The sequence below is a fragment of the Lontra canadensis genome, unplaced genomic scaffold (assembly GCF_010015895.1).
Source record: "Lontra canadensis isolate GAN:19392208 unplaced genomic scaffold, GSC_riverotter_1.0 scaffold12, whole genome shotgun sequence".
Taxonomy (NCBI): Eukaryota; Metazoa; Chordata; class Mammalia; order Carnivora; family Mustelidae; genus Lontra; species Lontra canadensis.
Window position 1 is genome coordinate 3,919,748 of NW_022631006.1, and position 25,209 is coordinate 3,944,956.

Below are 25,209 nucleotides of genomic sequence, written 5' to 3' on the forward strand. Positions count from 1 at the left end.
CTCATTCACTCTTTCCCTCACTCTCCCCTCCTCCTCGGCTTCTCCCCGCGCCCCGCCAGCCCTCGCGCTCTCCCACTCCCTCTGCCCGTCCTCCCCGCTCCCCTCCTCCCGCTCATTCACTCGCCCCTCTCCCTTCACTCTCTCCCCCTCTCTCCTTTCTTCTCCTTCTTTCACCCTCCGTCTCTCACACCCCCTCCATTCCCCTGTCTCCTTTCTGACACTGCACTGCAGCTGCTCCTCAGCCCTGCCCCCTCCCCAGTGAGAACAAACCAGCAACATAGCTTTTTTTTCCTAAAGAGATTTCTATTGATCCGATTAAAGAAAAAAAAAAAAAAACCTCAAGAAACCCCAAACGCAAAAAAAAAAAAAAAAAAAAAAAAAAAAAAAAAAAAAAAAAAAAAAAAGAAAGAAAAGAAAGAAAAAAAAAAGCCAAAACAAAAGGGAGAACCTTCTCCCCGTAGCAGCGGCAGGAACTGCAAACATGATGGCGGCAGCTCCCATCCAGCAGAACGGGACCCACACTGGGGTTCCCATAGACCTGGACCCGCCGGACTCGCGGAAAAGGCCGCTGGAAGCCCCCCCTGAAGCCGGCAGCACCAAGAGGACCAATACGGGCGGTGGGTATCGCTTCCACCTCCCCGCTGGCCCCATCCCCCGCCGCCCGCCCCTGCCTCCCTCCCTCCCGCCGGCCTCCCTCCCTCCCGCGGCCCGGACACCTCTAGCCCGAACCCGGCGGCTCCCGCGCCCCTGCCCCGCGCCCCCTCCCCTGCACCTGCCCGGCACCTCGCCGTCCCGGACACATTTCCATTTCTCTGTTTATCATTCATCAAAATGGCGACCGGTTTTTCGGAATAGACCTATCTTTCCATTTAATCGGTCTAAAGACTGACCATTTAAATATCCTAGACCTGGGCAAGGGGGTCCGTTAAAGAGGAGGAGGATGACCCCCGAGTGAGGTGATGGCCGCCCGAAGATGCGCGCTGCATTTAACAGTCTGATAAAATAAATAAATAAATGGCACTTGGGTAGCGGATAGCAAATGATTGGGGCACCGGAGAGTTTTCCTCTCTTCGTCCCCTTGCTTTGGGCCACAAGTAGTATGCAAAATCTTGATGAGTGCATGCTCTTACCGCACTTATATTGTCGTTGCAAATATCTCATTGATTTGTCTTCAGAGGTGTGCATACGAGGGTGGGGGTGTCTGGTACTCTGACTTGTTAGTTTAACATCCTGCGCTTCCTGGGAAGATGAGTTATAACGGGACCGCTATCGCTTCTTCATTTGCACTGGAGTCATCTTAACAATGCACCCAATGCATCGAGGCAGAGGTGAATTTATCTACAGCATGTACATTAGAAACGGATGGGGGTCTTGCGAATGGCACACCCGCAAAATTTGGAACGTTTATTCACATAAGGAAGCTGGATTTACCGGGGTGTTTCCTATTTAAGACTAGATCAGTTTGTCGGAAATTAAAGTTTATGGAGTTGGCTTTATTTTCTAAAACATTTCATTTCACTCTTTCTTGGTTCATCCACCCCCTCTGCTTTAAAAATTGTGGCTATTTTGGAGAAGTAACATAATCTGTTTGGTCACTTTTAAGTGTGTTTGATATAAATGACTCCTAAGCTTTTTAGTATTGGCAGAATTCTTCTTAAGGTCCTTTAATTAATGAGCTTAAACGAGATCATGGTAGACTAAGAAGTGCTAAAGAAATACACAGGATTAGTTAGATTTGCCAGTTCACATCACTTTGAGTTATTTCCTGGCAGTTATTACAGGCTTGGAATACACCCTACAGTTTGGGTGGATTATTTGGTAGGAGAAATGTTTGTTTTGCATACTTTAAGTAGGATATAGTCAATGGCTAATTGTAGTCCTTAGGTGTTTGCTAATGTCAAACAAATATAGCTCATCACTATTTACAGTCCTTTTACTTATTTATATTGGAATATGTTAAGCAAAGTTTTGTCATCATATAAGTCTCTGAAGTTTTGTTAAAGGGTCAGTTCATTTCATTTTACCATAGTAACCACAGATAGAATTGGAAGACTTCCATGTTTGGAATAACAACTGGAATTTAGTCATCAGTTTCTACAGTGCTGCAAAATGATAGAACATGTTTAGTTTTTAATTCCAAGTTTGAAAGTATAAATCCTACAAAATGGGAAACATTTTGTATCTCTTTATTTTTCTTTGTAATTAGCTTATTTTTGTTCTTTAAAAAATTTAACCCCATATTTCCTGCAGCTGTATGCCCAATGTTTTAATTGCTGTTTTTCCCTCTTGAGGGTGGAGAGGGGATACAAAGTTTGAAATTATCATGTTAACCAAGTATATTTCTTTGCATTTTTCAGAAGACGGCCAGTATTTTCTAAAGGTTCTCATACCTAGTTATGCTGCTGGATCTATAATTGGGAAGGGAGGACAGACAATTGTTCAGTTGCAAAAAGAAACTGGAGCCACCATCAAGCTGTCTAAGTCCAAAGATTTTTACCCAGGTAGGTGCAATGGTGAAGAGATTGTTTGATAAATCCCCAAGGAAAAAAAAGAGAAGATCTACCTGTGCTGTATGTTGTACTGAAAGAAATTCTTAATAGTATGACTTTATTTATATATTGTATTTGTGGAGAATTTTTAAAGTATATTTCTACTGTTGGTGTTATGTTTTGTTTCAATAATTGATATACTGTGTCTGATTTAGAACAATTATGAGATGAATCTTTTAGGTATTTCTAAATACTTCTTTCTAATTAGGAAAAAACTCTAAAATTTAAAGATAGAAACATGGACAGCTGGCATCAGGAAATAGGGTTCTTTTGAAGTTTTCAGACATCATTGTAATGACAATTAGTCTAGAGTGAATTCAGAAGAGGGGGTAGGAAGGCTTCTTAAAGAATGGACCATTTACTTCTAAATCCATTATGTACCTCTTTCTGCTTCACTGCTTTGTTTGTTGGCCCTGGAGTGAAGTAAAGAGGACAAGTGCTGCCTCTTCAGATTTTTAAAATACTGCCTTTTTAATGTAATTGTGATAAGGAAATATATTGTTATGTAAGAAGTAAAGTAATACTTCAAAATTTGTGTTATGAACAGCTGTATTAGACTAAAATATGTTAACAGTTGTGTGGTACTGTAACCTGCTGGAAAATGGCAAGTTTCCTAGGTGGTATAATTTTTTTTGTACTTTCAGTGTGTGTTTTTTATTTCAAATGTTATATAGTTCTGCGTGTTTTATCTTTTTCTTTTTTTACCATTTTGCTACTTAGGGTAAGGATTTTAAGTTTAACTAGAAAATCTGCATAATTGAATAGTATATCTCTTAGGTAAAACATTAACTGATTTGCTTTTACCCAGGTGTAGCTTCTGTCTTTTTTGTTTGTTTGTTTTTGGTTATTTTGTCTTTATGGCCATAAAAAATATTTATTCACTGCTGAGGGGACTGATACTGCTTTTTTTTTTTTTCCTGGTAGAAAAGAAAAGCTTATTTGCTTTCAATGATCTAATTTCAGTAAGAGTTCTTTAATAGAGGATTTCTTTTTCATAGCCAATTGATTGGTGGTAGAAAATGGACTATTATGCTAGATAAGGTTTTAGAATGGTCGACAGTATCATTTAGTTATACAAATTAAACGTAGTATATTTGGTAAACACTACAAATAGTAAACTAAAATGTAATGTATTAGATATGCTGCCCTTCGAAAGTTTGCTCCTGTGAGTGTAGTTTTGTAGATGGCTTTCCTTGTCTCTGAAACTTTCCTTATGCATTAAGAAAGTTTACTAACATATTCACATTTATGTGTTTAAAAGGTATATTATGATGAAAAAAATCAATGTGGAATTGTGAAAACCTTTTACAAATAAAAGCACTCAAAAGAGCTTGATTGCAGAATTAATAACGTGATAGTTCTAGGAAAAGAGCTGCAATGGTAAATTAAATTCACTGTCAATAGATGAAAATGAAATAGCTTTTTTGCATTAAACATGAGGTGGTATCAGATGTGCAGGGATGTTACAGAAAATTGGTGTTTATCAAGGATATTCCAAATAGTAAATTAAATGCCTTTTCATTTGAATATAGTTTATTTTCAGTGGGTTGGAAAGGGTGCATCGAGAATTGGATCTTTTGTTTTTAGTCCACTTAGTTATGCATATTTTTCTTATTACATTGAAATTGCTTATTTTATTTATAGTTAGTTCTGAGACACATTATTCATATACAGCAAGAATATCTGTTGGAAAAAATGGAAAACTGGAATGCGTTGAACAAAATTTTGTGTGTGTAGTGACGTAACCTGATCAAATGTGATTTGAAATGTCTGGATAAAAGAAGGCATATACGCTCTGCCTGTAACAGGTGGAAACCAAGCACACACTGGAATCAATTTTAAGGATAAAATAAAGCCTTATAATTAATAAGAAGCTGTATTAATTCTAAACACTTTTTATTTAAATATGATATTAACTAGGTTATTACCTGTTCAGACAGATATATCTCTCTTCTCCTGATAGACTTCAATTTTAATAGTCTTTCTGTTCACACTTGACCACAAGCCTGTGGAATTATCTAAGGTCCTGGTATTCTTCAAATAGAGCTACTTTCAACTTCTCGTACTCAGATATATTTAAGCAATACTTACCTGCTCATCTCAGACAAAGTAAAATATAGAACTGTGATTCATATCGCTGTGTTATAAGGACTTTCTTGTAGGATTATGCAGTAATTTATTTGGAAGCCCATTTTTTTGTTTCGTTTATGTATTTATGACTCCTATTTGATTAGAATGAATATGTTGATGTTTATTTCATGAAGAAATTTTCTGTTTCTCATTTGGTAGGACAGTTTATTTGGGGAAAATATACTTTATTTGTATAACCTAATGGATTTTCTCAAATTACCTAAGTTTTGAAACAGAATGTAATTGTATTCCAAAGGTTTAGTTAACATACTGATGTATCTAAGACAGATTTCCTTTAGGATATATAATGCAGAGTACAGACACACTTTGGGGCTATTTTAATGAATTTCAACTCAAATGTATGTCCATTGTTTTTATTGTAGCCAATATAGTCTACTCATATTTATCACATTTGTCTTTTTTTGTGTTTTTTGTTTGTTTGTTTTGTGCTCAGCTGTGTCGTTAAAATATCTTAAGCAACCTTGCTTTTTTGAGTAATTTTTAATACTTATGGTTGAAACCTAGAAAATATTTCGTACACATTAATTGGTATGATTTAGAATTTGTAGAACTGTATTTTATATTGTGTATTTCAACATGTCAGCATAAATAAAATAATTTGGGGAAATTGTATGGTGAGGATTGTAAAGTGCATTTTTAAATTACTGTAATCAGAAAGAAAAGATCTACGAGTGGACATGCTTTATTTTTTGCTGTGCTTTGTAACTCATTTTATCTTTTCAAAAATCTAAATCTTACAGAATACTACTTACTACCTGTGATTTATGAATATATCTTTTTTTCTTACTTGATTAAAACAGCTTATTTATTTGTATATCTTTTTTACAAATAGGTTGCCTAAAGTTGTTGCCTTGTAGTAAAAAACAGATTTCTCGTTTTGGGGAATATATTAATCAATGCATTTTCAGAATGGTGATAGTGTTCTCTTATTCTTTTATTTGGCATCTGAAGGTGTGTTTAGTTTTCATTAATAGATAGATTGATTTTATTTATTATAAATAATACATGGTTCAGGTAGATAATCCAAAAAACTTATTGAATACATTATTTGTTGGGAATAGTAAAGGATTTATAAAATGTATTTTTTCATATGTGTTTTAGGTTTTAGAACATTTCATAATGTACCTATTGTTATTTCATTGTATGACAGTAGAGATACTCATTATATCAAACAGAAATAATTCACTGTAATCTTAGCATATATTAATTTGTATCTTACACTGTTTCCATATTCATGGTTATAAAACTGGATCACAGTTGATGTAAAGCATTTACTTTTATGGTCCGTAAGTTAAAATTTGAATTTATATTCCTAGATTTATTATATCGTAATCTTAGCATTGTCCAACTTGGGTGTGTTTTTTTTTTTTTTAATCACAAGCCATTTATGTGGTAAAATTTTAAAACTCATGAAAAAACAGACTGTAACTCAAATACCCAACACTGCCTTAATTTTGACATGGGAAGAATTCAGTGACCCCCTTAACCTTTAGGCTCAGGACCGTATAGCATAAGACTGATCATTTTTTTGGGAAATCAGATGAGTTGATAAGGTTTTAAAATAGATCACTTCTTTTTGTTTATATTGTTGAAGGAAGAGTATTACGCTATTGGTGGTACAACAGGAATATTTTAGTTACAGCTTTTAAAAGTTGCAGTCTGAACACTTTGATCTAGATGCAAAGTATCTTCAAAATTTATTTATACATATTTTAAGGCAAAATTAGTAGATAAATAGAGTTGTAAAAAGGAAAAATAAAGTAGTATAATTTCTAGTATTGAGTTTAATACGATGGTTATCATTACACTGTGTTGTACCTTTGATTTTAGTGTGATCAAAGAGTTGCTGACACAGAATGTGTCTTCCTTTAAATCTTAAACTTGTAATATTTGTCACATTACCTGTTGTTGTGGGTTACTTTATATTTTGTCTCTTTATACCCTTAGTTGGTGGAGGAACCATAATTTTTCACTTAGACATTAATGTCTCTGAAAATTTACTGTTTTTTTAATATTTTGTTTCTCATTTGAAGCAATAGGAAATCTTAACATATGAAGGAATGTTACTGGCAAAGCACAATCTATGTTAAAATTGTAAACTCCAAAAGATACAATTTTGATACTTAATCATGTAAGCAAATATTTTGTACCATGGGACTTTTAGAAAAATTGAATTAGCATTAGAAATCTTAGGTATTCAATTTACTTGATTCTTTTTTATTTCATTCTGATGTTGTATCTTCTATTATTGACTTAGTAAGTTGTGGAACATTATTTACACTGTTGGTATTTTCATGAATTATAATGTACAATGTCACTTTGATATTTGCTATTTCAAGCCTTCTGGATTTTGGAAAAATAGCTCATTTAAATTTGTGACGTTGTGAGGAAATCGAATACGTCTAACAACATTGCCTTGCAAATATCCTCCCTAAAGGTTTCAGGAATAGTTTAGAAATAATGAACACAATTGGTGACATAGTTCAATATTTATATATGAGAGATGTTTTGTGTAATATACAAGAGGAAAAACAATCTGTGTCTTGGGAACTCTGAGGAGTATGTGGTGTCACTAAAAACCTGAGCAATAAACCACCCATTGAAAACTTGCTATTTTATAGCTATTTTGTTTTGTTTTGTTTTGCTCTGGCTTAAGAGAAATTTTAAACTTTTCAATAACACGAATAACACTTATTGAACACAATTACGCCACTTGTTACCTAAAATTCAGTACCTAATAAACTACTTTTTACCATGGAATTTAGTTTTAGTTGTTTTCAGTTTAGTGGAGCTGTTTTAAACCACTTTTATGAGCAAGTGCAGCTTTTTAAAATAAAATTGGGGGGACAAGGGTGGGAGATTTATGCTTGATTGCCATCTCATTTCCATCTTTGGATACAGCTCTAGCATAAAGTTAAACAACATCTGCAGAGATCTGACTGACAAACATCTCTCTGGGACTCATCATTGCAGCCTGCAGCAGGTGCATTCAGCTTGCAGTCCTTTCCAAAAGGAGGTTAGTTTGTTCTAACATTTATCAGTAGACCAGTGGGAGCAAGTGACTAGAGAGAAGAGGTTGGTTGTCACTTGTCCAGTGCTGGAATACTACAGGTAATTGGACTGGACTGGTGGGAACCGCAGCAGTGTGTGTCTCACATTGCACTGCAGCTGCTATGGAGCTTAATTAACCTGACCCTCAGAGACTGAAGTGTCATGGTATAAAACACAACATGCAAGAAATGAAGCAGTACTTTTCAGTACTTCCTGATGCTTGGGTTGGTGAAATTTCCATTTTCTTCATCTTGTTCTTAAAAGATATGGCATCGGCTTTTCTACTTTTTTTATATGGAGATATTTGAAACTAATATGATTTCTATGAATGTGATAGAATACACACACACATACACACAGATGATGTTTGTATAGAAATAGAAAGAAAACAATCTTAAGTCAGCAGTATCTAAATTTCCCTGTCCCACAAGTACATTTTCAAATCATGAGTGAGAAAAATAAATGGAAGTACATTGTAATTTTTTATTAGTGTTACCGTAGCTTAACATGTGTTTATTCTTATATGAGAAATAATCCATGTAAAATTAAGTTGTATCTTTTTAGCAAGCAAACTCTGCCGAATCCTTTGAAGTATTTCAACAAACAAGACAGGTATAGCATAAACACTCTAAAAAAATTAATCTGTCGTGTATTTCTCTTGTTTTAAATTTCTTAATCTATTTGAAAGACTGACTTCAGCATGCTTCCAAGACATATGTAGAAGTTTCGTATGTCTTCTAATAGTGTTTCCACTTATTTAGGGGTCTTGTGACAGTGCTATTTTATTAATTGCCCTTGAAGGAAACTAATTCCTAGCACAAAAATGTCTTTATATTAAATCTGGGAAGGTGCTATACTATTTTAAAATAGTTCTTAATTTAAAAGTATCATTTGGAATCTTGTGAAGGAGTTTTGTAGTTTTGACTTTCTTTTTTACTAATTTGAATTTTTTGGTCTTTATTGAATATAACCTGTCAATTACCAAGAGTAATTAAGTTCTGGAGTTTGTATAGGTTTTTTTTTTGCAACCTATATGCTTTTCTTGAAAGAATTTTTACCATTATTGCCAGTAACTATTTGATTCTGAAGTTACTGTTTGCAAGAAGTCTGTTAAAGCTTATTTTAATTAAATTATGAATAGTTAATAATTTACTGGTAATTACAGTAATCCTGGGAAATGAGATTAAAATAATCATCTCTGAAAGTTAAGAGAATCATTCCTATACTTTTAAACATTTTTCATTTTTGACACCTTGAATAATTATTTTCTTATCAATTCTTATCAATATAGAAATGATTCTTCAAAATTCCACATACATACTGCACTGTCATTTTTAAATTTTTGATAAAGAAAATAATTGAATGAAAATAAACATTTAAGACTAGAAAGTACAAAAAAGGAATATTACATACACTGACAAACTTTATGTACACTGACAAACTTTCTGAGATATTTTCAATATTCCCTGAGTTTCAAGCTACTATATGGATATCCTTTTCCATAACAAAACTTGATCATGAAAACACATCATAGCTACACTCCATCATTGATCTTTTGCTGCTTCCTGCAGGGCCTGTCATAGCATCGTTGACAGGACCAGATGAAAAATGAAATCAGTATCTTGAGTTTTTTAACAGCAAAATGATTCAGGTAAGATTATTTGGTGTGGAAAATAAACCTTTTTTTTTTTTTTTTAACCATTCCTAAACTAATTTTATTTAATAATTGATATTTAAAATTAATGTATTTTTCCTCTTTTCAAGATCTGTGTCCTACTGATGTTCAGTGGATTTGTAATTTACAATGAATTATATTCTGAACTCAGTAATTTTTAAAATTATAGACTATAGTGTTTTTTACTTTCCTTGTAAAACTGAACCAACCTTTTGAGGTTTTGAGGAATAATTTTTCTGTTTTAAAGGTTTTTAAGAACGTTTTTCCACTGAAGATTCCATAATTCCTTTGCAGGAGAAATTTTCACATAATGTCATAATGTACTTATTAATTAAATAGGCCTTCAAATCCTGTATTCCCTGTAGGAAATAATAAATGCTCTCAGTTGATTCAATTTTAAAAATCATTCTTATCTTAAAGAAGAAAGTTGTTTTCATTTAAATTGTTAATATTTTGCTACTCTAGGAATTAGATTCAGTGACTTTTTTTAAGATCTGTAATTTGGGGGAAGGGCAGAAAGAAAGGAATTGGGGTACATTTTGTTAACACTGAACATAGTGGGAATATGGTACAAGTTTTTGTTATATATTACTAAATATTTTAGAAGAATTATAACTTTTCAATTTTGGTTATATTCATTCTTGAAATAATGTTTTTGAAGGAGTTAGTATTAGAAGCAATTGAGTTTACTTGGAGACTGTTCATTCACATATTTAGTCTTAATTATTCTTTATTTAACTGTGCTTTTATTTTTCTAAGACTGTTTTTGTTTTAAAGTCATGGAAGTGGTTTTTAAAAAAAACTGGTGTGAAATCTGTTCGGAAGCTTTTTCTTGTTAATTATTATGTGTATTTATCAGATGCTTCCTATGAGCACAGGTGTAGGCAGCTCTTTGCTCATCAAGACTTAGAGATATTATGAAACATCTTTTTCTTTGTTAAAGGAATATGGGCATGTTTTACTTTTCCCTAAAAAGTTGTGCTTTAATTGTTGCTGTCTTCTTAAGTTTTAAGTTTTCCCTGTTATATGGCATCTCTGTCAAAGTCTTAATAAGGACACTTAGAAGTAGCAAAGAGACTTTCCATTTGAAGAGATTGGAAAAATCATGGAATTGTGGAACTAGATGAAAAAAATAGGTAGTAGATTTGATTTCTTCCAGAATCCCTATTTAACTAATGAGAAAACCAAGATACCAGGAGATTAAGTGATGTAACTTAATCCTGTAATTTTTAAATATGTTTTCTGAATTTGGGGTACAATTTTAATAGGTAATCCATTCTCTTCTTGTTTTGCTCCACTCTTTTTTTCCTCCCTCCCTTTTTGGATATGACCCTCAGAGGATATAGAGCTTTACTTTTTCTCTTTCCTAGTTTTAAAATGAATGTGCCCCCTCCCCCATTTTGAAAATTAAGTTGAAAGCTCATTATGTATTTTAGGACAATTTTTATTGTTGATTTGCTGTACTGTAGGGCCAAAGACGGGTTCTCTTTATCATTACCATACATTAAAAAAAAAAAAAAAGGATATGATAGATTATATTTGTTTAGAATATAGCCTGGTCATTTTCTGGTTTTCCATAATTATAGTTTGAAAATGTCAGTATTTTCAGGGTGATTTGATTTCTGCACTTCGTTATTTTTTTTCATTTGCAAAGTTTGTTTTCTCTTTCTTTCTGTCTTTTTTTTTCTTTTTCTTTTTCTCTTTCTTTCTTTTTTTTTTTTTGCTTGCTTCCATTGTTCCTTAGCTCAATTTTTAAAAATTTCTTTATTTTGGTTTAACAGATTATTGACCTTAATTTTTAAAAAATGTGTAGACTTTCTAATTCAAATTCTGTTTTCAAGGATATATGTATTTTCCATATTTTTATTACTTCTATAACAATTTCCTTATGTATTACTTATTTGCCTGGGTATTCATAACAGTTGGTTTAAAAGGACAAAATATTATGGTTAAAAAATATGCAACAGGCTAGTTGTAAGACAGTCTAAGTAAAAATGAAGATATACAATAGTTATTAATTTTAAAACGTTACCATTTTCTCTTTTTTTAAATTCATTTCACTAAATTGGTCTGCTTCTCAGTTAATTAGAGTTCTGATGATGTTTGCATTATATTGTAAACTTACAGACTACTTTTTAATACGATTATAAAAGTACTTAATGTGATTTCTGAGGATATATTTTTCTTCACAGCTTTAAAGTAAACCAAAAATCTTTTGTGATAGTCGTTACTTACATTGATTGCGTAACTAAGCTCCATTGGTGTGAAGGAATTTATGTCATCCTTCATGCCTGTTGCTGTATGTTCAGTCTACAGCTCAGTGTTATAAAGATAGGTGGTAATTAAATTTAAATGAATGTATGTATGAATGAACTAATGACTGATTTGAGGCTTCTTCTGTGACATGCTCATGCAATATCAATACAATGGTTGGAGAAGGCGTTTCGTTTTTAGTTTTTCATTGTATTTCTAATTTACCTTAATTGGGGGGTGGTGTGAATATATAAAGTCTGTATTTTAGATTAGTGAACTAATGAGTTCAAATATTGAAACAAACCAGAAATGGTCATAGAATTGTTAAAACAAGTATGGGCCAGGTATTAAGGAAGAAGAGTGTAGTGTGAGAAAGGAGTTTTGCTTTGTATTTAGCGTATTGGGAAACTCAAAATCCAGTATTGTGGAGAATATGTCAAGCCATCTTCAACAATGAAGATAACTTTTAAAATATTCTGACTTAAGCAACAAAAGTTTAATTAATATTTAGTAATCTTTGATTTTTCAGGGTATTTCAAGAAAAGTCATCAGCCAGCAGACTGTTCCTTACTTGCACAAGTAGCCACATGGCAGTAAATAAACTATAATGTAACATAACTGTAAAATCTTAAAATGTAGGTATTTCAGAGTACTCTTAGCAATAAAAATAAGTTCATGTCACCTAAGTCAGAATAAATATAACTAAAGTTACATAATTAAAAATATGATAAATAAATGTTTTATTTTTAATGTATTTTAATGTCTTTTCCAACACCTATAGTGGTGAAGTTAACATGTATGAATACATTATGATTATAGAAGCTAGGCTATTTAATTTTCTTACTTGTGAAGGAAAAATGTATATACAGCTGCATAGTAGCTTAGATTTTGATTGACTTAAATATCAAAGTGTTAGTATGTGTTGCTTTATTTGAAACTAGAATTTTAGGAAAGTTACTAAATTCAGGCTTCTTTAGTCTTTAAATACTTTTAAAACACTTTTTAAGCTTTAAAATTTAGAGAAATGCACAAAATATTAATGATCCTGTATTAGTACATTGAGTTCTGCTACAATAAACCAATGAAAACATGTAAGATTTGGTAGATAAACCTATTTAGTCTTATGTTTAGTCCCCTACATTTTTATAAATTCTTTTTTTTTTTAAAGCTGGTGGAGAACAGTTAAAATAGCTCTATTTTAGTGTTTCTTTGCCTGGCTGCTTCCCCTGCTACTACCATAGCCAGATTTTAACATTTTGTTCAATGTTTGTGTGCACCTTTCGGGTTAGAACTAGGCATACAATGCTCTGAAGATATTATTCTCAAGCAAGGAAGCAATAAGAAACAAGAGATGTAAATACCAGTTATAAAAAGGTTTAAAAAATGTGTAATGTTAGAATAGTGTCTTGAAGTTGAAACTCTATCTGTGACCAGATCTTAAGAGGAGGGGGTAGACTTCAAAGAAGACTTCAAAGAGGAGGGGTGTTTTGAGGGTTGGATTTAATTGGCTGGATGGACAAGAGTAGAAGGTCATTTGAGGCTGAGAGACAAAAATATATATCCATGTAGATATGAAAAATTCCTTTTCTATTCAGGGGTCCAAAAGTAGTTTGGTATTACTGGGTTAAAAAGTGGATTATTTTGGGGTGCCTGGGTGGCTCACTGGGTTAAGCAGCTGCCTTCGGCTCAGGTCATGATCTCAGCGTCCTGGGATCTAGTCCCACATTGGGCTCTCTGCTCAGCAGGGAGCCTGCTTCCCTCTCTCTCTGCCTGCTTCTCTGTCTACTTGTGATCTCTTTCTGTCAAATAAATAAATAAAATCTTAAAAAAAAAAAAAAGTGGATTATTTTGGGGCGGGGGAGGGGTGGATGGGGATAAGAAGATACTATAGATATTTGTACAGATAAGATAAAGTGTATTACGTGTGGAAAAGATAAAAGTTTGATTGAAAAATACTCAACTTGGATACATTTATTAGTAAGAATTATTTTAAAGAAGAAATATGTGTTGCATCTATAATATGACTGGCAGTGGTACTGTACTTAAAATTTATGTACCTATTTGTTTAAATGTAAACAGTGATTCTTGTATTTTGGAGAAGGATTACCTTAATTATCTATAAGTAGGGCGAGCAATAGGTTGAGGAGTATGACTTTCATCTTGGGCAATATAAGTAGAATTAAAAAGAAGACTAATTTGTTTAGGAAGGAAAAGACTAAGGGAAAGGTGAGGCAAGTAGGAATTCAGAAAAAAAGAGACGTTAAGAAATATGATTGTTGTCTTTTATGAAGCGATTATGTGCCAAGGGTAGAAGAAAAAAGGTATGGTGACCTAGTGAAGGACAATTGCCAGTGAAGAATGTTGCTGTGTTCAGGACCAGTATGGATAGAAATTTGTTTTTGACGTTTGTTCACTTTGACGTATCTTGTCTGTGCAGGTGCATTTGAAGTTAGTGACTTGAATGGCTTCTTTTACTGGTTTGCTTTTGAATCATAGCTGTTTAGAATCCTATATCTGATAAAACTTTCCTCATTTCTTAAATTACATGAATATGTAGGCCTTTTTAGCTCTCTTGGCATGTGAACAGATGTATTCACTTTTAATCTGAATAAAATTTGTGATTTACACAATGTATACTTTTTTTTAATGTGTGAATTTGATGTCATTGGAACACTAAAGTTTTGGTATGTGAGAGAGCATTGGTATGCATCAGGTCAATGAAAAAATGAAAATGAAAATTGGAACTTCTTATTCATTGTTAGTGGATTCTCTGTTATATAATTATTTTATTTAGGATTTCATCTGATTATTGAGATTCAACAGGATTCTCCATCATTGATAAATATTTATTTCGTATAGGAATCAGTCTTTTTTTTTTTTTAAGATTTTATTTATTTATTTGACAGAGAGGGAGGGAACACAAGCAGGGGGAGTGGAAGGAGGAGAAGGAGGCTCCCTGCTGAGCAGGAAGCCTGATGTGGGCTCAATCCCAGGACCCTGGGATCATGACCTGAGCCAAAGGTAGACAGCTGAGCCACCCAGGCGCCCATATAGGAATCAGTCTTAATCCATAGTCTATAAAAATCAGATTAATTTTAAAAAGGCTGAAAAATATGGCACTGTTTTTCCATTTAGAAAATGAGATTAAAAATCTATCTAGCATTTTATACTGATTTGTGAAATTATTGGCTAGTTCTGTAGAGAAACATTTAAAAATTGAACAGCTGAAGTGACATTAAGCACCAGATGGGAATTTCAAATAAAAATATTCACTGTAATCTTTATTTAAGTGCTATTCATAATTCAATAATACCAGTTGTGTAATTCATAGTTGAATTCCATACAAAAAGGAAGCACAAGCAAAGTCTCACAGCCTTCAAACTGATGTGCATATCATGGTATGATAGGACTCGTTCTTAAAAGGGATAAATAATATAGGTAAGACAACTGCATACATTTTTTTTTGCAGAGGCAGTATAATTCTCTTTGAGAAAAATTTTGAAGAAATTTTGGGTTTGTGAATTGTTTCAAAGATTTAACATCTTTTATGAATTCTGCCTTTAAAATGATACTCTATTTTGTATTTACTCACAGCTTCTATACTAGAAATTTCCATTCAGATTTTCTTTATGGTAATAATTTAAATTTCTTCTGAAGACTATACCTATTTTGTTTAAGAAAAGGTATGTTCTTCTGGAAGCTTTATCACATTTTTAACTACACTGGTGTATTTGACATCTAGTTTAAGAACTAGAATGACTCTGGATATGAAAACACAAACTGTGATAATAAGCTAGATATGCCATATGTGGCAGTTTACGTTGGCATATATCTCAAATGGCATGTTTAATGTACTGTATTACTAAGATTAGTAATTTTACAGTGGAAGGTTGCTACTTTTATTGTATAGTTTCATGCTGGTGGGCTTCGAATGCTGTAGACTCTTTACTTGATAAATCCCTGTTTTCAGCCCTTGTAGAAGTCTTTTCACTGTTGAAATGATCTACATGGGATCTGTGTTAGTAACTTACTTTCTGAAGTTTATGAAAGTTAATGAAAATATTGCAAATAGTATGTAGTTTGACAGATGATTATGAATGTGAATAGCTATCCTTATGTTGTATTTTGTTAAAGAATAATAATGCTATATGACAAAAAATGGTTTAGTAAAATAAATAGTTAAGAATCGAAAACAGTGTTTTTGTTTTTAGGAAATGTACATATGTTGATAGAGAAGGTTTGAGGTTCTCTAAAGTCTTGGCAGTGAAGCTATTTGAAGCAAACTGCAATAAATATTGCCCCTTTATGACAAAATACCCAACTTTCAAATCTTATTACAGCTTTTCTGAACATAATGTTTTTATTCGATTTTTTAAAATATTGATTTTATCAAAGATTTTTCTCAAGGCCCTTCAAATAATTTAGCAGACTGCATTAAAAATAAGTAGAAACTGCAATGTGATGGGGATAATTTAAATTTAGAGAGATAAATAATATAGGTAAATAATATGTACAATTTTTGGCCGCTCAAAATATGCAGGACAAATGCAGTTCTGCTTGAGGAAAATTTTAAGTTGGGGAAATGTTTCAAGTAACAGTTATCTAAATACAGTATCTTTTAAAGTGCCTGGCTCTGAATTTCTTTATGTATTTAAACTCTCTCTATTATTGTTAATGGGAAAAGTGATGATCCTGTTTTTAAAAGTCTAAAACCTTATAGCTAAAACTTATTTAATAAAACTAAGTAGTACATAAAAGTAGTTTGTTAATCATGGCTTAGTTACATCTTACATTCTATCACTTATTTCAATTCTTAAAATCTCAGGGTAGGTTCCTGTTTTTAGCAAGACTTTTTGTCTCTGTTTTATAGTTCAGGAAAAATAAGACGGTGAAACTTAAAATGATTTGTGATGTAAGAAGTTAATGAGGAACCTGTTTGTCTGCTGTTTGTTCTGTAACTCTTTACATCATATTACTTACAAACTTGAGTTCAGAAATACAGTATTCAAAATTTAGGTAAGAGTCACCCAACTGCCACATTGGTCCATCACTGGTAAATAACATATTTTTGATGACATAATAATTCTCCCTGTTCATCTAATAGGGAAATCTTAAAAATTTGAATTTTGCCATTAAAAGAAAAACTGTAATCAGCAAAATGGAGACATAAAAACAAGTTTTCTGGGGGCACCTGGATGGCTCAGATGGTTAAACATCTGCCTTTGGCTCAGGTCATGATCTCCAGGTCCTGGGATCAAGCTCCACATCTGGTTCCCAGCTCAGCTGGTATTCTACTTCTCCTTTTCCCTCCTCTCCCCCTGCTTGTGCTTTCTCTGTCTCTGTGTCTGTATCTCTCTCAAATGAATAAATTAAAAGAAGATAAAAGTCCACAGGTTTTCTGTCCTGACCAGACCTCTGTAAACATTGAATTTTGATATATTTTATGTACTTCTCCATCTACATATTTATATAAGATCTTTAATATAGTTTGAAATTTCACTTTATCTCTGAGATTATTTATGTGAAGTTATATAATTCTTAGTTTAACACTTTTTAAATCACATAACCAACATAGAGAACATAGGAACATAGGAAGGTGTGGTCAAATAACTATGACAATAGTTACTATAATCAAAATTTTTGTGAGGAAAATATGTTTTGGACATCACATGGTGAAGTTTATTAAGAAATTATCAAATCAGTTCAGTGCTTTTTAATGCCTTCTGGGTATGTAGGGTGGAGACCCCAAGGGAACATGTGGTAGAAGAACAGAGTTTATATCTGGTCTCTGACATTATAGCTATATGATTTTTGTCAAATCATTTAATATTCTTGGACCTATAATTTTCTCATCTGTGTGGAGATATTAGTACTCCTCACATGATTATAAGTTTTTGGTCCAGGCACCACAAAAGGGAAGATGTAAAAGTATGTCACATATTACTTGACATAATAAACATTTTATGATTTTTTTAATCTCTTCCTTCCCATGTTTGTTACATTTGATAACACTAAACATACAGCAGATATTTTAATGTAAAATAAATTACAAAAATATGGCCCTAAAAAGGAAAACATTGCTATAAGGATTTTTTCTTTCAAAAAATCGTTTTCATAATAACTGTTATTAAAATGCAGGCAATACAGAGAAAGTTAAAGCTAATTTCTCATCCCACTCTTTTAAGATAATTAATATAAATAACTTGGTATATATTCATTTAGACTTTATAAATGATTTTTTATATTTTTATACATTCAGTTCAATTTTTATATATATTCAGTTTTCACACATTCATATTTTAATAGATAATTACAAGTAGTATTCATTGCTACATATAGGAATGAGTTTTTAAACACATCACTTCTGTTGATTAATAGAATGTAGAACTTCTAAATACTCTGTTAGTTTCCTTCTATTTGTGACTGTGTTGGTATTTTATGTGAATACTTTTATATGCATAGCTTAAAAACGTGTTCTATGATACCCCTGAAGATACACAGAGCTTTATTGTTTGTTTTTTACCCATATCACTGACCTGAAAACTAAGGATATGAATTTATAATATTGAAGCATATCAAAATCTCATATAAAACATATAGGCTTCTTTGTATTTAAAGCTCTTGAAAATTAACATAATTTGTTAATCTCTCCTTTCTTCATCTTTGCACAAATATAAAACATTTAAAATATTGATCAGAGCTTTAATAAGAAATTAAGTAGCATATAGAATATTAAATACTTCTGTCATGATTTTTTTCAAGATACCAAGACTTCTGAAAATCCTTTCCCTATTAGTCAAAAAGAAAGTCATAGTGTATTAAATGATGAAGCTAGGTGTTTAATAATATAGGTGATTATTCATAAGACTTATTTTTCAGCTTTTTTTTTAAGCTTAAAAATTGTTCTAATTGTTTCTATAAAACACTTTAGTTCATGTTCCTGCAACTTCCATGAATGACCCAATAAAATTTAGTGGTATAGTTTTACTTAGAGTGTGTTTTGGGGTCATGGTTTATTACTTTCCATTTCTTAACAAGTACTCATATTTTCCATGACTCATCACAAAAATTCTTGCATGCCATTATGGTGAAAATTTTTTTATGATATGTCTATTTTGTTATAATCGGTGTATAAATTTAATGTATTCAAATGCCCATATTAAATATTTAAGATTTATTTAATGTCATAGCAAGAACAACTGTAGATACGATTTTTGTGTGTGTGAATGCGCCTTTAAGGACAATAAATGTAATTAAAATCATACTGATTCTTATTGCTTTGTGGGAAATATAAAATCTTAGTGAATATCTGCTATAGTATAGAGTAAATTCAATTTTATATTTAGAATATTACACCTTTGAATATGTAAGAATATTAAATGTTTTAGGAAAAGATAAAGTGAGAAACTTTTCTAAAGGTCATTTAATTCCAGAATAATTCAATATTGTGGACCTAATCTTTAGAGTGATGGATTTATTCTTAGATACTTAGGACATGAGTGTCTAAAGTCTGATTAGATTGAGAGTAATACTGAATGTTGGCAGTTTATATCTTCTATAAAATTTATAAACTTCTATAAATTAGTGTAGGGTAGAGATGACTGGGGCTTATCTTTGATTATATTAGCATACAGTTTTGGAAATTAGAGAAATTTGAGATAGTTTGTGAAAGCTGAAAATAGCCCAACTTCCTTGTCATTTAGAACATTTTCACTCTTCTTGGGAACTAAAGCAGCAGGCTACATAATATATGATGAATTTAAGTATTAAATCTGAAATTTCCTCTGTCATCCTGAGTGATGATCTGATGTCCTGTGTAACTGAGAAAATAGAGGTAATTAAAAGAAATTTCATGAGCTCCTACTGCCAGATCTGCCTAACTACATCAGTACCTACATAGTCTGTATTTTCTCTTATTCTGATAAACTCTCCCTGCACCTAGCAAAGGCTAATCCTCCACTTTTATTCTAGATTTCATTCCCTCATAGCTATTCAGGCATGTTTTAGCAATTGTTTTCCTTTCTTACATTATCACTGTACCAGTCAACAGCTGTTGACAGCGATCACTGTCTCCTCTTTGGAGCATTTCATTTTGCTTCCAGCACACCTCTGCCTCACTGATTGCAGCCTCAAATTTCCTTGGCTGCTTTCTTCTTCTTTTCCTGAGCTCAGTCCCTGGATTGCTCTCTACTTTTTTCTATACATATTTACTCCCTTGGTGATCCTATTCAGTGTCATGGCTTTAAATAACCATCTGTTCTTCCACGACTACCAAATGTTTATATCCATTTTGGACCTTTCACCTGATCTATAGACTAGTGATGTAGTTACCTACTTGATATCACTTGTATGTCTAATAAATATGTTAAAATTAAATACTCTCATTTTTCAAATACCTAAATTTAGTTCTCCCACTATCTTCTCCCTCTTAATTACAACTTCATCCTTACAGTTTCTAAGGCCAAAAATCTTGGAGTCATCCTTCATTTTCTTTCTTTCTGTCAAACTTTACATTTAATCCATTCTAATTTTGTTCAATATATGAAAGCCAACAACACATATTAGAAACACAAACAAATGTTGCAAAAACGCATTCTGCTCTGATTAGCCAGGATATGGATACTCTAAAAATCTCCAAACTCTGGAGATTGGCAGAAAGTAGCCAGTCCCAATTACTAGATTAACTAGACTGAAATTGTTTATAATTTCAAAAGATAAAGCAATGGGAAATCTAGATTCATGTTTCATTTTTTGTTACAGAGAAGTCTGTAGGAAAGAATCTGAATTCTAAGGAATATCAGTATCAGTATATCCATTATAGTAGCATAAATATATTATACCTGCAAAAGTTGATTTTCAAAGAATAAATATGAAGCAGTAGAATTAAGAAAACTCTAAATAATTCCAGTTCACTGGATTGTATCAAATTGAAATGTATTGATCCTTGAGGGCACAGTTAGCTTAAAATGCAAACTGTTAGGTGGCATATATACACATTGTGAATGTATACTGAACTACTTGGAATCTTGTGCTAAATCAAAATTTCATCTTTTTTGATGGTTATACATTAAATCATACACCTAAATAATAAATTATCTTAGTGGCAATTGTTTTTCTATAAAATATTTTGAGATACCTTTATGCTTGTCAGCTGGGAATTTCCTCATTTTACTGTCCATGAAAAATTATTCTAGTTAATGGACTTCATTTCCCTTCCTAATTTAAATCAATTAGTTTTTCCTTTACTATTTTGTGTTTTTTTGTTCTGAACTAAGTTATTAAAGGAAATTGCATTATTTCACACACAAGGAGAAAAAATAATTGAGTTTTTATAGCACCAATATATTTTTAATGAATAATTATGTAATCACAATTTTGACTTATTTTCTAATTATACATTTCATTGGTATATCTTACTGGCAAAAGATACTCGATCTATGGAAATAATCTGCCAGAATAAAGCAAAATCAATCTGGATACCTGTAAAATATATAGATGGTTCAGTAGAGGAAGTTGTTTAGTCACTGTTGTAAAAAAGGAAAACCGGTGGATTACAGGGGCAAGGACGTGTCTATGCAGTTGATTTCATTTTTAAGTTGAGCATTAAAATTTAATTTTGTGACTCAAAATTATACCTTAAGATTTATGACTTAAAACATTTTATTTTGGCATGCGTATTAATTACATGTTTCTTTCTTAAATCATCCCTTTTAGTGTTCATTTATGTGGGATGTGAGTTTGCACATCATTGTTACATACTATTTTGGAAATATCTATATTATGCTATTTTCATGCAGCTGATGGGGATTTTATACAGGTTTTTCCTGATTCAAAAATCCCATTTTCTTTTTACCATATCCTTTCATAATGTCAAAAAATCCTTTCAATGAAAGCAATTTTCCCATAGTTGACTTGTTTTTAAAGTTTTTTTTATTGAAATTTTATTTTTAAAGTGTTACTGCCTGATTGGCTTCAGCATACTCAGATCATGCTTTTAATTTTCATCCTTGCAAAATAGTTTTAAGGTTTGTCTCAGTATTGTGCAAATAAAGCATATTTAGACTATGGTTATGGTCATATTTATTAAGTTATATATGAGTAGGAAGTATAACTTTGGAATTTTAACATAATTCCTGATTCATAATTTTTCATATTATTTCTTTAAATTTGTTAACTAAGTTGAAAAAAACTTGTTAAATAAGTTAAAGATCTAAAGATTTATTTATTTATCCATGTGTTTAAGTAACAAATGTTTATTAAGTAGATTATGTAGTAGACATTTTGCTATGTACAGATATATTTAAGACTAGATCTCTTCTCAAGAGAGAAGATACACAGTGAAGCTGGAGTGTCAGGAAAGGACATCTTAGTCTATCAAATAATAAATAGAGGGCATCTTAGTCTATCAAATAATTTGGACTTTCATTTATTTTAAATCAGATTACATACAATGTGTTAAAACAATGTTCTAAATCACTAGTTATTACATATTCAAACCTACACTGATGATCAGAACTCCAAAATGGTAAGGGTATTTGCAGTTTTCAGAGAATTATTTAGTTAGAATTTACCTAGAAGGTACTTGATAATACAGTTAGGATTTTTTAATATAAAAAGCCATTTTGTTTGGAGTAGCTGGTTAACTCAAAAATTTTGAAATTATTAAGTAACTATTTTCTGATAATACTTTTCAGTTTTAAGTAGCCACTAATTCCTGTGGCTTAGTTTAAAGCTGGAATCCAAAGTTATTTGCTGCAAAATACAGTTTTATATTAAGACTGTTAAAGAGAAGGTTGTGTGTGAAAACTAACAGAATGAAATGATTTGAAATTAAAACTGGATGACATTTCCAAGGAAGCAATGAATGTGCTACACTCTACACTAATTATCATTGCTGTTCTACCTTTTCCAATTTTATGGTATCCATTTCTGTTCTTGAAAATCTTTAAAAACGTGCAATCCTTGTTTTCTTGAACTGTCAGTATTTAAGATATAAGTGATGTAGGGGTGCCTGGGTGGCTCAGTGGGTTAAAGCCTCTGCCTCCAGCTCAGGTCATGATTCCAGGGTCCTGGGATCGAGCCCCGCCTTAGGCTTTCTTCTCGGCAGGGAGCCTGCTCCCCCCCTCCCCCCGCCTGCCTCTCTGCCTACTTGTGATCTCTGCCTGTCAAATAAATAAATAAAATCTTTAAAAAGAACAAAAAAAGATATCAGTGATGTAGCTTAGCCTCATACTTCTACTGTCATCCACTTTATGTACTTTTGCCTGGAGTTGCTGAGCATCCCTACATGAAAGACTAAAATTGGACCAATTATTTCTCCTATTCAGTCTGACGTATTTCCAATTGAGCCAACTCTTGTTTTTATCCTTTCAGCTATCTCTGTTTAGCTTTTTTTTTTTTTAAAGATTTTATTTATTTATTTGACAGACAGAGATCACAAGTAGGCAGAGAGGCAGGCAGAGAGAGAGGAAGGGAAGCAGGCTCCCTGCTGAGCAGAGAGCCCGATGCGGGACTCGATCCCAGGACCCTGAGATCATGACCTGAGCCCAAGGCAGCGGCTTAACCCACTGAGCCACCCAGGCGCCCTCTGTTTAGCTTTCTATCCTGTGCCTACTTTTCAAACTTTTCATTTTTGTCAACCTAGAAATTCATCCCAGCACCTTCCTACTCTGTAAATGAACTTGCTTCAGGTTCCTTAGATCATCTTCAAGGACCTCCATCAGCTTCTTTTATACTTCTTATTACCCTATAACTTTGCCTTTAATCTTTGCCTGCACTTATCTCTTGAGCGGGAATTCTCTCTTCATCTGTGAGGCTGTATTTTATCCTGTTTCTTTTTACCTTTTTTAGACTCTGGTTATATTATCTCATTCTTTGGATCTTTTTATTTTTTCATTAGATCCTTCTTCTTTCTGACTTAGAAATATGCTCAGTTCTTATTTATCTTAAATTATAGAAAACTAAATCCTTTCTTTGATTCTGATAATTCTCTTTTGATTACTGCTTCCCTCCCCTCTGCAGATTTCTTGAAAGCATAATCTGTATGTTGAGTTTCAGTTTCCTCAGCATTGTGCTACTCCTGAAGTTACTCAGTTCTCTTAAAATTTTGTTATCTCTTGGTTCTTTGACTCACTGGACTAACTTTTTCAGTCATCTAGTCATCACCCTCTTAATCTAGTTAAGGGACCCTTCTTTTGTGCTCAGGAAGCATTCTGTACTTCTCATGTTCATTGTAATTGCAAATCTTGTCTAGCCCTAGTAGGTTACTAGCTCAATGACAATACAATCATATCACCTTTATATAAAGTTTTTCCCTAATATTTTAACATGGGTTCTTAAGTGAAAGTGTAGTTTCTTTTATCTGATTACCCACAGTATGTAGAGATCATTTCGTTGTTCTGCAACACCACGGGGGTCAAGGTACTCCCAAAAGAGGAACTGTCTGACCTTAGTTGTTTTCTATCCTCTTTAGAATGGAAAGTTACTTATTTTCTCCTTGTTCCCTTCTTTGAGTCCTAGTTTCCAGATCGCAGGCAATAGGAAAGGTATCATTAATCATTCTATTACATATATACCAAAGTCTTTTAATCCATATTAGTCTCTAAACCAAAATAACACATCACCAATCATTGCTTTTTACTTCACCAGTCTGTAAGTCAAGTCAGTGGGTTGGTAGAGAAGAAGGGAGATAACAAATTCTGTGACCCATCCAGTTCTACATTTATGTGGACATTAGACAATATTTTTGTTATCCATATTTATAATTTGTGAAAGGAACACTTGCACAGAATTTAAGAGGATTAAACAAGGGAGAACATAAATGATACATTGAGGGGTACCTGGGTAACTCAGTTGGTTAAGCATCTGCCTTTGGCTCAGGTCATGATCCCAGGGTCCTGAGATTGAGTCCCCACATCAGGCTCCCTGCTCAGTGGGGAGCCTAGTTCTTCCCCTTCTCCACACTTGTGCTCTATCTCTCAAATAAATAAATAAAATCTTTAAAAAAGGAAATAATAATTTGTATCTTTATTTTAGTGAGGTAGAAAAGTATTTCTTCCTGTTACCTTTTCTGGCATTTACATCCATAGATCCTTTAAGGTGAAGAACCAAGAATGGAAGGTATAAAGTCATTAAGTAATGAAAACACTGGACTCTTATTTAAGTATGTATTGAATCAGAATGTCAAAATTATTTGGGCTTGTTGAAAGGGAAGATCCACACAAAGAAGTAGTATACTATTAAAAGAAGTAAAGATTGGAAACAATCTGGGACTAGTTCTTTTCAGCTAGAAAATTGCTTCAGGCTATGCTCTCAAGTATTACAGTAATTGAAATTGGGTGTGGTAATTATTTGTTATTAATGGACAAGTTTTACATCTTCATTTTTGTCACTTTGAACTTTCTGATAGTGTGTAGATCTAGATCTGAGACTTATTCAGTTGCTTTCTGTGATAAATAGAATTGTCTAGATAAAGAAAGCAAGTAAGATTGAGAGGCACATGGAATTTTTAGAAACTACATTGGAAATGTT

The 25,209-nt window shown here is 32.6% G+C and overlaps 1 protein-coding gene across 2 annotated transcripts in view; it reads left to right on the forward strand.

The window, feature by feature from the left end:
* Nucleotides 1-376: 376 nt before the first annotated feature.
* NOVA1 (NOVA alternative splicing regulator 1) overlaps nt 377-25,209 on the forward strand; it is a 150,107-nt gene continuing 125,274 nt past the window's right edge. For both annotated transcript variants that reach the window (XM_032856220.1, XM_032856221.1), the window contains exons 1-2: nt 377-617; nt 2,358-2,501. In XM_032856220.1, the coding sequence (XP_032712111.1) occupies nt 482-617; nt 2,358-2,501 (280 nt within the window). In that variant the 5' untranslated portion in view covers nt 377-481. The remainder of the gene's footprint in view (nt 618-2,357; nt 2,502-25,209) is intronic.